At 41.9% G+C, this 14,918-nt stretch overlaps 1 protein-coding gene across 1 annotated transcript in view; it reads right to left on the minus strand.

Moving 5' to 3' along the window:
• Positions 1-14,918, minus strand: part of Heca (HECA ribonucleoprotein granule regulator) — a 49,869-nt gene that overhangs the window by 10,618 nt on the left and 24,333 nt on the right. The window contains 1 exon segment of the mRNA NM_001107514.3: positions 1,784-2,824. Within this exon segment, the coding sequence (NP_001100984.2) occupies positions 1,784-2,824 (1,041 nt within the window).

Here is a 14,918-nt window from a genome sequence, read left to right on the forward strand (position 1 = left end):
CATTAAAAGGGGGTCAGAAATATCAAACTAAGAGGTATACTATCACATGAACAGGAGTTCCAGAAAGCGAAAGGTGAGGTATTTATCAAAGTAGTAACACGAAAGCAAAGTTCCTCCAAAGTGAGGATCTGTGTTATACTCAATAATCCATGACAGCCCATAGAATGTGAAGGTGGAGGAAATAAGAAACCACAGTATGGTAGGATTGCACAACAGGAGGCGCAGTAAGGGATCCTTTAAAGAGGACAGAGATTGGAGACATGGGGACGTTTAAGAATATCAGACTTCATGACAGTTGTAACAAGGTATGATAGGAGACAGTGAAGAAACACTTTCTGTAAAGGACGACATGACCCAGCTAGGTAACAAGCCTGTGTTGAGAATGAACAGAGGCATTCTCAAACTTCCAGTGTCTCAGCTTCTGAGGGTGCTGAGGGAAAAATAAAGAAAGGAAACTATAGGTTAGAGAACGAGACTCAAAGCATGAGAAATACCAGAGGCTTTTCTTCAAGTCCAACAGGTCCTGAGTTCTTCAGGGCAGAACAGAGCATGGAGAAGAAGGCCTTCAGAAGAGATGTTTACAGAAGGAAAGACCTTCAAAAACGCTAAGTGTGCAGAAATGCTTAGGAAGGTGGCTTACAGAGCTGCTGGATGTTTTAACCCAAAGTTAAAACAATGAATGCACCACTCTCGGGCCCTGGCCTTCCAGATGCTACACCAGCAGTCGCCTCTCAATAACACCTACGTCGTCACAGGACCGTGGCTCTGCAGCAAGCCTGGCTACAGACTGAGATCTTTGCCTCCAAAAGCCAAAACAAAACACATGGCAACAGAAGAAACGAACCCTAGTTTTGAGGAGTATGCCTTCAAGACTGTTCCTAGAATGGGAAGTATGTCCATATGTACACACTCTTGGTCACCAGCATTAACACGCAGCAGAAACATAGGATTATCTCCAAAGGGGAGAGATCTTACAGGCCAGGCTTATCAAAAGATATAGCGCCTAAAACCAGAGAATTAAGATAATTGTATTCAAAATCCTGATGTCAAAATCCTTGAAGAATCACTTAGCATTTCAATGGGTTTGGCTCTGGGGGTGGAAACAGCAGGGTTTAGTGGGAAGAGGACAGGAGTCACTTTTATCTGGCCCTGTAGCTTACTGTTAAAGTTATTAACTATGATATACAAGCATGTCTTCTTCAGAAGTTTTAATCTCACACCTGTACTGCCCAACTCCTTGCTATTTAAGTTATAGCTAAAATGTGCCAAGTCTTTGTCACACATAGAAGCTGACCACTACTGTCCCCCAACCAAGGGCACGCCCGGACTTCAATCATCCCCCACTGCCCTTTTGATGCTATCAATGTTCTTGCACAATTTTAAAATTAATTCAACTGCTGTGAAGCCATACTGTCCTCTTGTTTCCTCCTTTCCCCACTTACAAGCATCACAGCTTGCTGGGCACATTAAAGGTTTCAAACTATTTCACAGCAAAGAGAAAAATCTAATTCCTCCTCTAAATTTGTATCCCGTTGTGAAAAGCTAAACATTACCTATCCTTCCATCAAATTAGCACAGAATAAGGACATAAAATTGTACCCAGTACAGTGAAATCAGAGTACAAAAGCCACCAGCCACTAGGAGAAGCTGAAACACTCAAGTTACCTAGTTAGTCCCTAGCTAGAGTAAAAACGTCAGTTACAAGTAAGTAAGTAAAAATGCAGCTCCATCTTGTTGGCTTTTTGGGTTTTAACAAATAGGCAAGGTGAGTCAACACCTATACCTTGAAGGTGACAAGGAACATCATATTCAATCTCATCGTGTCTGGAGGGGCTTAAGAACAGAGTTCCATCCACCAGAGGGAACTGTTCAAACACTGGGAGCGCCCGGTGGCACAAAGCGCAGTTTACCACGTTTCTGTGGCTGGCACTAAGGGCTGCGAGAATGAACTTCCGCAGATCTTCGCCTTGGCCCACTTGGGCATCGTCTTCCATCCGGACATGGAAAGTGTTTAGCTTATGCCTGGGGATGTGCGTGAGAAGTTCAGAGAGGTCCAGTCGCCGCAGGAACTGTACAGGGGTGTCAAAGTGTCCTGCCCTGTGTACGGACAGACCAGCCGAACTGTAATCAAAGTGGGCACTTCTGAACACGTGGCCTCCTGGCATGGCCTTTTTGTGAGGCTCAAGGTGAATGGCATTCTTTAAGAATTCCCCAAGGTATCTGGAGGATCGGGGACCACTGAAGTGGGCCGGGGAAAGGATGGAGTAGCCAGTGGGTGGGGACTGGCCAGGGGAGCCACAAGGGGAGCGGGCCCCATAGGCTGCAGAACTGACTGTCTTTTCCTGGGAGTTCTGCCTGTCCATGGAATGCCGCCGAGGAAGGTCGTGGCTCAGGCCTTTCTGGGGCTTGTTCAGGGGCCTGCACTTTTTTGCCTCCTCCCCAGCCTCCCCTGGAGGCCTTGCCGTGTTCTTCTCTGACCCAGACTTCTTCTTTTTTTCATCTTGCATCCGCTTTACCTGGTACCAGTCTGTGTCCTTTTTTAGGTGGCCCTGCCCGCAGCGGCAGGAGCAGAAGCGGAAAGCCAGGTCATAGCCCTTCTTGGTCCACATGTTCTGGCGGCACTGCTTCTCATTCCAGCTGCGGGCCCTGCCAATGCAGTTGAACTGCACCAAGATGCTGCTCTCCCACTCGTAGAAGCACTGAAGATGCATCCAGGTGCTGTAGGGGCAGTGCTCATTGTTGCACACCACCTTCTGGTAGTCATCCTTCTCCAGGTCCACTGCTCTCCCGAAGCTGCAGATCAGGGGCGTGGCACAAGGAGCTTCTGAAAGAATAAAAAGAGAGATTCAGCACAAGGATACGAAGACTCCATCAGTCTGTCCCTGCTGGCCCATTCATGTGAGCTACACCTCCCCTGGAACAAACACCAGGCAGATTTAGAAACATCCATTATTTCCTTCTGATATAATGCTGTCCCAAAGAAATTTATTTTCTATTATTAATTATTAAGTTTCAAGAAGTCCAAATCCTTCATAGTTCAATTGTGTGCCCAGCCTTATAACAGTGTGGTATAGTTTTCTCAATACGTGGGTGTGACAACATACAGTACCCAGTACCGGAGTTGTATATAAATGAGTCAATGCAAGGCAACCAGGAACTAGTATGAGGCTACTACACTGACCAGTTCTGGCAGCATCTCCAAAAGGGCCCACAAAATGTTTTATCACCAGGAGTTTTAGATAGCATTTGTCCTGAATAGCAGACAGTATTGAGAAAACAGACAGCCTCGGTTCAACTCTTCTTCTAGCAATCACCAGATACTAAGTACAGGATGTTTGGTCAGACTGTTGGCCTACACAGAACTCCAGTTCAGGACGAAAACAACCATTTTCTTAAAGCATACAGAAGAGGAAGCAACAAAGAGGCGTTTCTGAAGTCTTACAATGTTACCCACACAGGGTCCAAACAGTTAAGCAGATTCCCATGATTGAAGAAGACACACTAGCTCAAAGCAGGCCCATTCTGAAAAGGTCAATGTGTGCATGGAGACTGATGGGCACTGGATTCTTATAGCTTTCCAACACCAATCTAGTACATGAGCTTAGAATACACGTTTTAAAATGTAAATCCAACCTGTGAGAAAGACACTAAACAAATTGGTAGTTACCAGGGACGTGGAGATGAGGAGGAGGACAGTACAGATACTCCGTATGATACTGTGACAGAATTTGCATATCATCACACATATACACTTGTCAAAATCCACAGCACAGAAACACCAGCAGTGAACCCTAAAGGTAAGCTATAGAATTGAGTGCTACTATGTACCAACATAGGCTCAGAACTTAAGTTTACAGAACCTACTGACAGTGGGTTGAGAGGATCCATTTGGGGGTAGTATAAGACTATATACACATTTACTGTATTTTCATTTTTTCCCCAGTCTGAAAAAATATATTATTTTCTAAAGTGGGGAAGGAAAGAATAGGTAAGTCTAAATTCCAAGAAATACAAGGAAGTAGGCTGGTTATTTTATTTCTATAAATGTGTATAATATATATATACACATACATACATACATACATACATACATACATACATACATACATAATTGTATTTAAATAATTGGCAGGTTATAATTTTGGTGAGAAATATACACATGCTTAGAAGTATATACTTAGGGAGTTCTCAGCACCTAGCATATAAGGCTTATTGATATTGTTTTTATAGATACAATTCTGGCCATTCAATACCACAGGCCCAAACTAACAGCTGCCAGTTATGTGGGCAGAGACTAAGTGTGACTTCCTGCCCAGAAAAGGCCAGGACACAGAACAACAAACCAACAGTTCCCCCAATTGCTTTCTTTGCACTTCTACAATTTTTTTTTATTAACTTCAGTATTTCTTATATACATTTCGAGTGTTATTCCCTTTCCCAGTTTCCGGGCAAACATCCCCCTCCCCCCTCCCCTTCCTTAGGGGTGTTCCCCTCCCCATCCTCCCCCCATTGCTGCCCTCCCCACAACAATCACGTTCACTAGGGGTTCAGTCTTAGCAGGACCCAGGGCTTCCCCTTCCACTGGTGATCTTACTAGGATATTCATTGCTACCTATGAGGTCAGAGTCCAGGGTCAGTCCATGTATAGTCTTTAGGTAGTGGCTTAGTCCCTGGAAGCTCTGGTTGCTTGGCATTGTTGTACTTTTGGGGTCTCGAGCCCCTTCAAGCTCTTCCAGTTCTTTCTCTGATTCCTTCAACGGGGGTCCTATTCTCAGTTCCGTGGTTTGCTGCTGGCATTCGGCTCTGTGTTTGCTGTATTCTGGCTGTGTCTCTCAGGAGCGATCTACATCTAGCTCCTGTCGGCCTGCACTTCTTTGCTTCATCTTGTCTAATTGGATGGCTGTATATGTATGGGCCACATGTGGGGGAGGCTCTGAATGGGTGTTCCTTCTGTGTCTGTTTTAATCTTTGCCTCTCTATTCCCTGCCAAGGGTATTCTTGTTCCCCTTTTAAAGGAGTGAAGCATTCACATTTTGATCATCCGTCTTGAGTTTCATTTGTTCTAGGCATCTAGGGTAATTCAAGCATTTGGGCTAATAGCCACTTATCAATGAGTGCATACCATGTGTGTCTTTCTGTGATTGGGTTAGCTCACTCAGGATGATATTTTCCAGTTCCAACCATTTGCCTACGAATTTCATAAAGTCACTGTTTTTGATAGCTGAGTAATATTCCATTGTGTAGATGTATCACATTTTCTGTATCCATTCCTCTGTTGAAGGGCATCTGGGTTCTTTCCAGCTTCTGGCTATTATAAATAAGGCTGCGATGAACATAGTGGAGCACGTGTCTTTTTATATGTTGGGGCATCTTTTGGGTATATGCCCAAGAGAGGTATAGCTGGATCCTCAGGCAATTCAATGTCCAATTTTCTGAGGAACCTCCAGACTGATTTCCAGAATGGTTGTACCAGTCTGCAATCCCACCAACAATGGAGGAGTGTTCCTCTTTCTCCGCATCCTCTCCAGCATCTGCTGTCACCTGAGTTTTTGATCTTAGCCATTCTCACTGGTGTGAGGTGAAATCTCAGGATTGTTTTGATTTGCATTTCCCTTATGACTAAAGATGTTGAACATTTCTTTAGGTGTTTCTCAGCCATTCGGCATTCCTCAGCTGTGAATTCTTTGTTTAGCTCTGAACCCCATTTTTTAATAGGGTTATTTGTCTCCCTGCGGTCTAACTTCTTGAGTTCTTTGTATATTTTGGATATAAGGCCTCTATCTGTTGTAGGATTGGTAAAGATCTTTTCCCAATCTGTTGGTTGCCGTTTTGTCCTAACCACAGTGTCCTTTGCCTTACAGAAGCTTTGCAGTTTTATGAGATCCCATTTGTCGATTCTTGATCTTAGAGCATAAGCCATTGGTGTTTTGTTCAGGAAATTTTCTCCAGTGCCCATGTGTTCAGATGCTTCCCCACTTTTTCTTCTATTAGTTTGAGTCTATCTGGTTTGATGTGGAGGTCCTTGATCCACTTGGACTTAAGCTTTGTACAGGGTGATAAGCATGGATCGATCTGCATTCTTCTACATTTTGACCTCCAGTTGAACCAGCACCATTTGCTGAAAATGCTATCTTTTTTCCATTTGATGGTTTTGGCTCCTTTGTCAGAAATCAAGTGCCCATAGGTGTGTGGGTTCATTTCTGGGTCTTCAATTCTGTTCCATTGGTCTATCTGTCTGTCTCTGTACCCAATTCTGTTCCATTGGTCTATCTGTCTGTCTCTGTACCAATACCATGCAGTTTTTATCACTATTGCTCTGTAATACTGCTTGAGTTCAGGGATAGTGATTCCCCCTGAAGTCCTTTTATTGTTGAGGATAGTTTTAGCTATCCTGGGTTTTTTTGTTATTCCAGATGAACTTGCAAATTGTTCTGTCTAACTCTTTGAAGAATTGGATTGGTATTTTGATGGGGATTGCATTGAATCTGTAGATCGCTTTTGGTAAAATGGCCATTTTTACTATATTAATCCTGCCAATCCATGAGCATGGGAGATCTTTCCATCTTCTGAGGCCTTCTTCAATTTCTTTCTTCAGAGTCTTGAAGTTCTTATTGTACAGATCTTTTACTTGGTTGGTTAAAGTCACACCGAGGTACTTTATATTATTTGGGTCTATTATGAAGGGTGTCGTTTCCCTAATTTCTTTCTCGGCTTGTTTCTCTTTTGTATAGAGGAAGGCAACTGATTTATTTGAGTTAATTTTATACCCAGCCACTTTGCTGAAGTTGTTTATCAGCTTTAGTAGTTCTCTGGTGGAACTTTTGGGATCACTTAAATATACTATCATGTCATCTGCAAATAGTGATATTTTGACCTCTTCTTTTCCGATCTGTATCCCCTTGATCTCCTTTTGTTGTCTGATTGCTCTGGCTAGAACTTCAAGAACTATACTGAATAAGTAGGGAGAGAGTGGGCAGCCTTGTCTAGTCCCTGATTTTAGTGGGATTGCTTCAAGTTTCTCTCCATTTAGTTTAATGTTAGCAACGGGTTTGCACTTCTACAATTTTTAGTATAACTCATTACATTCCACTCTGCACTCCTATGCTGTTCCCCTTTTACACCCCATTCTTCCGTATGACTACTAACTGGAACTAGTGGTCAGCATTTCTTTCTTCATTTCCCCAGTTAGAAACTAAAAGCAAAATTTGCTATTCCTTACAAGGGCACTTCTGGCATTTGGACAACTCTTTGTGGAGCGTGACTGCCCAGTGCAGTACAGGAAGTCAGGATCAGTAGACCCTGAACATCTGACCTGTAGAACCCTACCACCTTAACTTCCTGTGACGAACAATGATCTGACCAACTTTCTGATGAACAGGGAGTACCTGAGTGACGAGAAAGATGAATATGGCCAGAGCTTACGAGAGGTCTAACACAGAGTACAGATGGAATCACATATCAAGAGATGCTGGTTAATTCCTGGGACCCAAGAGATATTTAAGGAGAATATGAAACACGGAACATAAACAAGAGATTGGGAAGACAATCGTGGGCAGAAAGTACTAACACCAAGAATAGTACAAGAGAGTCCTCTATAGAGAACAGTAAGATAGAAACAGAAGTCACTGGAAGACAAGTCAAGAGAAAATCATGTCAAATGGGAAATGTTTAAGAATGAAGGTTAGTGTTATATCCTTGAACTACTGACAATTTGGGGGTTAGATAATTCCTGAGGTGGGAGTTATCCTGTGCGTTACAAAATATTTAGCTACATTCTTGCCTTCCACCCAATGGTTACCAATAATATCCTTTCTCTCAAATTTAATGCCCAGAATGTCTTCAGATATTCCTTGTAGGGCAAAATGATTGAAAACTACTAGTAAGTAAAAGCCAAGAAGCTCACAGAATGAGCACTGAATCGAGCACTGCCATCTCTGTGAGGGCTGTTCTGGTGCGTGAGGGATGCATCAGAGGCAATGGTGAAAAAGATGAAACACAACAGTGTGTCTCCGACTCTCTGGGAAACCTGTCGTGTAGACACAAAGGGAGGAACGGAGAATGGGGATGGAACAGAGAGCAGCCAAGGCTGAGATCAGAGCATTTTTCTAGAAACTTAGGACAACTCAGTAGTTTGAAAACGTAACAAGGGAACAAATCATCAACTTCCTTAGAGACCCAGCCTCACAACAGCCCGATGAATATAACACAGCCTCCCACCACTTCTAACCACACAGGTGGACATACCTCTTCAAAGCCTGTGCAAACACTAGCTATGACTCCTGCATTCCAATTATCTCCTTCGGAGTGAGATGCCAGGGCCTCAGCCAAACAGCCTCAATGACTACCGTGAGCTCTCCAACTGCCCTCCTAGGAGTCTAAATCCTTAATCCTCATTTGTACAAATCCCATTTAGTATAGGAGAATAAGTAATTCACAGCATTAATTCCACTTCAGAATGCCTGCATGCCAGCACCATTTACAGTGTTCAACCTTCCTAATGCTACAACCCTTTAATTCACTTCTTCATGAAGTAGTGACCCCCAACCTTAAAATTATTTTCATTGCTACTTCATAATTGTAGTTTTGCTACTGTTATGAATTGTAATTTAAATATGTGTTTTCTGATGGTCTTAAGTGATCCCTGTGAAAAGGTTGTTCAGCCACCAATGTTGTCGTGACCCACAGATTTACAAGCTAGTACCCTTGAACAAATTACTTCTTTTCTTGTCGTGGAAAACACAGATAAAAATATTTTAGTTGTTAATGATAAAAAATTCATACATATACACATAGTGCTTAGAAGAGAATGGGTATGACAGCTTTTAAACCTTAGGTCCTCCTGCCTACTGCTTCAAAACTACCTTTGTATACCTACTAGACCACCTGACCCAGGCCTCTTACAATCAGGACCTGAATAAAGTTGCATTAAAACACTGCCATGTAAAACTCACACAAAGCAGAAGGAAGAAAGAGCTGTAATCCTAAATGGAAAAGACCCAAATATAGTAAAGCACACTGAAAAAGGTGTACAAATGGTTCATACTGAGTAACTACAATCTCTTGGACTATGTCCTTGAAAATGTTAGTCAAATAAGTTCAATTGCTTTTAATTTTCAATTCTTCAGAGGAACAGCCTTAAATAGCATATCTTGAAAATGTAATGATAATAATAACTAAGATATATGAACACAGAATTAACTAAGGTGGCTACTGATCTCTTCATTCACAATACTCATAATGTAATCCTGAATATGTAAAGCCTTAGGAAAAGACTAAGGTAAACCAGTAAGAAGAGTTCTATTAGCGCATTCCCAAGTGCGGCAGGCCTACTTACATCTCAATATGAAGCAACGCCTACCTGACACACTGTGCTGGCTGATTTGTGTGTCAACTTGACACAAGCTAGAGTTATCACAGAGAACGGAGCCTCCTTGAGAAAAGGCCTCCCTGAGATCCAGCTGTAAGGCATTTTCTCAATTAGTGATCAAGGGGGGAGGGGGGAGAGGCTCACACTGGGTGGTGCCGTCCCTGGGCTGTAGTCTTGGGTTCTACAAGAGAGCAAGCTGAGCAAGGCAGGGGAAGCAAGCCAGGGGAAGCAAGCCAGTAAGTAACACCCTCCATGGCCTCTGCATCAGCTCCTGCTTCCTGACCTGCTTGAGTTTCAGTCCTGACTTCCCTTGGTGATGAACAGCAATGTGGAAGTGTGAGCTGAATAAACCCTTTCCTCCCCAGCTTGCTTTGTTTTGTGCAGGAATAGGAACCCTGAGTGAGACACAGACCTGAAGCGGGATGAATCAGCAAACTCTATCAAGAGCTCTAATACAGACGCATGGAAGGAGACATTAGAAACTGATAGCTCTGCCCACACTCACCTGTGTCCTTAACGCCGTCACTCACCACCACAAGTCTCACCTGCTTTCTGCCTCCAAATTTCTATGTGGAAAGGCCATGCTACAGTGTGGACCTAGTTGGGTACTCCCCATATATTCACGTGTTGGTCTCCATTGGGGCAATGTGAGAGGGTATGGATCTTTACGGGAACTGTGCCCTTGGAAGGACTCTCTTAGTCTCTTGGAGCAAGAGTATGATCATTGGTTGCTCTTTCTTGCTTTTGTCTTCAGTTAGTTAGGAGCTTTTGAAATGTAATCCCAGTAACCTGGCTGACTGATGACCTGTTCCTGTACTACTGCCTTACAGAGCCCACACAGAACTGGACCCATGCATACACCATGCCCTGCAACCTCCAAACCTATGAGCTAAATAAACTCTTCCTAAGTACCCTGCCTCAGGTATTTCATTATAGCGATGAAAAGCTGACAAATATAGGTCAGCACTCCACCCAGCCAGTCCTTCATGTTTACACATCAGCCTCTGTAGCTAAGCTGCAAAAACAAAAGCAAAGCCAAGTGCCTGCTTAATTCTGAGTAACACATGCAGCAAACACCTCACTCTGTGACACACCTCCAACCCCAGAAGAAAGATGGGAGGAAGGCAGGAGATTAAGCAACAGGATGATTAGAAATAATAAAAGAAGAGTGCACTGGAGCAACACAGAGATTTCTGTTTATGCCCTATCCTCTCCTGTAGTCTCTCCTTCCCCTGACCACACTGGACAGACAATAGAGATGAGTAAGATAGAGTGCATGTGCTAATTCTGCTGCTGACCTACACTGAGCCATTCATCATCTGTGAGCATACAAACACCTGCCTCCTCATCTCAGCTGTATGTAACCACTGCAAATATATTGTGTATTGCTTTCAACTCCTCCTACCATAGCATTATACCTTGTGGCTAACTCTCCAACTAAATGCAAACTAAATGCCCCAGTGTACGTCCTACTTTTCTGTTTTATATATACCATACAATAAATGCTTAGAAATGAAGTAACTAAGTGATGCTACACTCTTCTCCACTTCTAACCAAGCATCTAGAAACACATCCTGTGATTCTAAGAAAACAGCACCAACAGATTCCAAATCATATCTACAATAAATCAGTTGTAAAATCACTGACTCTTTTGTTGTGCTGTTGTCTCTATGTAGCCCCGGCTGTCTTGAACTTGCTACACAGACCAATAGATCAGCCTGCCTTTGCAGATGCTGTGGTTAAAGGCATGTGTCACCTGAAATCCCTGATTCTTAAGAGAATAGCGGTCCCACAAAGATATAAATGGGATGAACTAACCACACACATCTAAAAACTTATAGTAAAGAGAAACTGTACATTCAATAAAAGCATGCATCACAACCATCTCCTGGAACATTAAGTGATACTGAAAATGTCCTTGTACATAGTCATCAGTGTTTTTAAAAAATATCTACAGAGTTAAAGAAACAGCTCGGCTGGGAAGATGCTTACTGTCCTCTACAAGTGCATGATTTTGAATCTCCAGCACCACCATAAACGCCAGGCGCAGCGCCCTCATCGGCAAGCCTAGTACTGGGGTGGGGATACACAGTCTGCTAGAGCTTGCTGGCTAGCTAATTCAGCCAATCAGAGTGGAACACTATCTTAAAAAATAAAGTGGAGACTGGTAGAGGTTCCCAAAGTCAATTTCTGGCTTTCACATGCACACCGGAGCATACAGACAAACATGTATACAAATGTACCACGTATACCCCACATATCACTCATATCCTGTCCCTCCAGATATATACACCAAAATCATGTATATAAACCTTCCAGGACTAGTTTTCACATGTTTATCCTCAAGTATTCAGGGCACAGCTTCTATTTCTCCCTACTCAAGAGAAAATATGCGAATTTTTTTCTTACTTAATCTTGCCCATTCTGGACAAAACTCAGAAGTTTCAAGTCTCTACGCACAGTAACAGGGCTAAGGTTATGTGGCAGTCTGTCATCTCTCTCCAAGCCCCTCATCTGATACACTGGTTCTACTTTAGGCCTTACAGCTTTTTAAAGGGTCTGGTAAACTGCAAACGCAGAGAACAGCTGGCTGTTCACCCCAAATCAATACATCTACAATACAACTCCGACATCTAAGGGTTGGGGGCACCATGGAGAATACGGGGCAGATGAGCCAATGGAACAGGATATGTGCTGCAGATAGTGTCTTCTATTCTTCACAGGAGGGCTGTACCCATGAAATCTCCACAATATGGTCACTAAAACAAAACCTATATAATGACAATACTACCTGACACACCAATATTGGTGTGGGAAATCTCACAAGGCCCCACCTTTGAATAAATGGCTGTAGGCAATCAATGGCTGCTAGGAGAGAATCAGTCTTCTCTAGGCACAAGCCTCCTGACAGATTTAAATAATAAGCCCTAAATACATATACACAGGAGCAACACTAAATGGACTCAGCAGGTGTATGTATATACACATAAACAAAGATGTAACAATAATTAAAGTAGTATTCATGAACTGGAGAGGAAGTAGGGGCCACATAGAAGGAGTTGGAGGGAGGGAGGCAGGGGTAGAAACTGATACAGAATTCTTGTATGAATTCTCAAAAAATAAAAATTTTAAATGTAAAACAATAGAATAGTCATTTACTGCTCATTTATAAGGTACTCTGTTTTCAGGATTTTAACTGTAACACTGAGTCCTCTCCTTCCCTCTTAAAACAATTTCAAGTATCCTACACATACTGAGAATTAGGTGGGGCTGGGTCAGGAAGATAGAGCATCTGAATTTATACAGGCTTTCTAGACCTCGAAAGTCTGTAGTGGAGACGAGGTCTGACCTAACCTTATAAACTTGTGACTAGGAAAATGCAGTAGGTATGTAATAAATGTTTTGTTGATGAAAGGAATGGACCAAGCAGATGTAATACTCTGGAGTAGCTGAAGTGCTGGTAAACAGGGATGGGAAGGAGAGAACAGATATACCCAGTCTTTTTTTGTCACCTCACTTCCTCAAACAACAACTACGCCCCCAGCCTTCTGTACTCAGGACACCAGATATGAGTTTCAGAATTTCTGAGCAACCGATGTCAAAGTAGTCTCCCTCCCAGAATGAAATCCTGATAACTGTCTTCACTTTCTAGCTTCAGACACAGAAATCAGCCTGTGTAGCTCACAATTCATTAGTTTTCAGGCCTTCATCAGGACATTTAATGCCACTGTTGTTTTTTTAACCTATAAAATGGTAGAAATAACAGTGCCTACATCAAAGGGTCACTTTGAGTAATAAAAGTTATTGAAGTAGTTCAAATAGAACTTAACACCTATTCATTTAACTTTAAGCAATTATTGCTAAAAAGTTGTATCAGTTTGCAACAACATAATGCTAAAAAAGTAATAAATAAATAAATAAATAAATAAATAAATAAATAAAAAAAAAATCAAGAGACTGAGTTCACAACACAGCTCCAGAGAGGTGACAGACCTTCTGTTCACATACACAGACTGCTGAGACACACAGGAGGACACACTGTTTACCAGCAGTTCAAACAGATACGTTATTAGCCGTTTCTTACTTCTCCCCTTCTATTGCACACAAGCACACACCCTCCTCTTCCTCACCTGGTTCTTTATCTTAGCTTCAAATCCCTTTCACAGACTCCTAGGCCAGAGAGATGCTCCTGACTCCAACTCACACCATCTCTCTTTACAGTGAATCTCCAAGCACCACATTAAACACTCTCATGCAAAAGGCTACCACTATCTTGCCTGTACTGCTTTCAACCTAATTCCTTGTTGATCATGACTTCTCCTGTGTGTTTTAAGCTACAAAGAGGTAGTAGGGTATTTTTCCCTATAATAAACAGAGCAGGATGGCCTACTACAAACATTTCCTAACTGACTTGTTTTAACATCTTACAGATGCCCTCAATGTCAGAAATAAGCACTTTATATCTTCTCCAACCTAAGCCCTTTTATTCCAAAATTGGGTGACAGGGATTGATAAAGCACAAAATTGAATTTTATTTATGAAATTGGTCCTAAAGACCTGCCCCAACCAAAAAACAAACAAAAAACCCAAAACAAGACAAAACAAACAAACAAACAAAAAAACCTCAATCAGCTTGCGTCTGTGATTCATGTACAGGAAAAACATGTTCAAAAGGCACAAATAAGCAATCATTATGCTGTGTTAATTTAATGGGTGTCTTGTAAATTGTATCAGCTTTATTTCCACATCCGATTTACCTCCTAAATTAACAATGTGACATTCAGTGTCTTTCATTCCATCTCCTTTCTCCTCCAAAGTTACTGATTTTCACTATGTTTTTAAACACTAGTATCAATTCACCCAAATACTTTGAAGGGTATAGAATTTTAAATTATAACAGAGAACGTCAAAATATCACAGTGTCACCCAGATCCTTGCAGATGTTCTACTAAGGTTAAGGATTCACTGACACACTGCCAAAAGTAAGTAGCTCTAAAACAAATAGGACCACTGAGTAACAATGCATTTTTATAATTTAATGATCTGCTACTTTGGAAATATAATAAAGTGGTTTAATGCACAATTTGGAGGAATGTATCTGCTAAAGCTATACATATAATGTAAATCTTTTGTTAATATTATTCAATTTGAAATTTGTATAGTTAGATTTATATAATAGATAAATAGAGTTATATAATCACACTGCCGTAGACAACAAATTTGCAGGCTTTTACTCTTGCTCCGATTTAGAGCTTAAGGACATAGAAAACAACATGGTATTTTTTTTTTTTTTTTGGTTCTTTTTTTTTCCGGAGCTGGGGACCGAACCCAGGGCCTTGCGCTTCCTAGGTAAGCGCTCTACCACTGAGCTAAATCCCCAGCCCCAACAACGTGGTATTTTAACATGTAAATAAAGTACTAGCAATCTTCTGAAGGAAAAGCAGGGTCAGTTCTCTAAATCGCATCACATCATGAAAATAGTTATATGTGCAAATGTATGCATATAGACGTGGATATCTGCAAAGAGATTTTTGGACAGCTTTTAAAGTCT

The sequence above is a fragment of the Rattus norvegicus genome, chromosome 1 (genome assembly GCF_021556685.1).
Source record: "Rattus norvegicus strain SHRSP/BbbUtx chromosome 1, alternate assembly SHRSP_T2T, whole genome shotgun sequence".
Taxonomy (NCBI): Eukaryota; Metazoa; Chordata; class Mammalia; order Rodentia; family Muridae; genus Rattus; species Rattus norvegicus.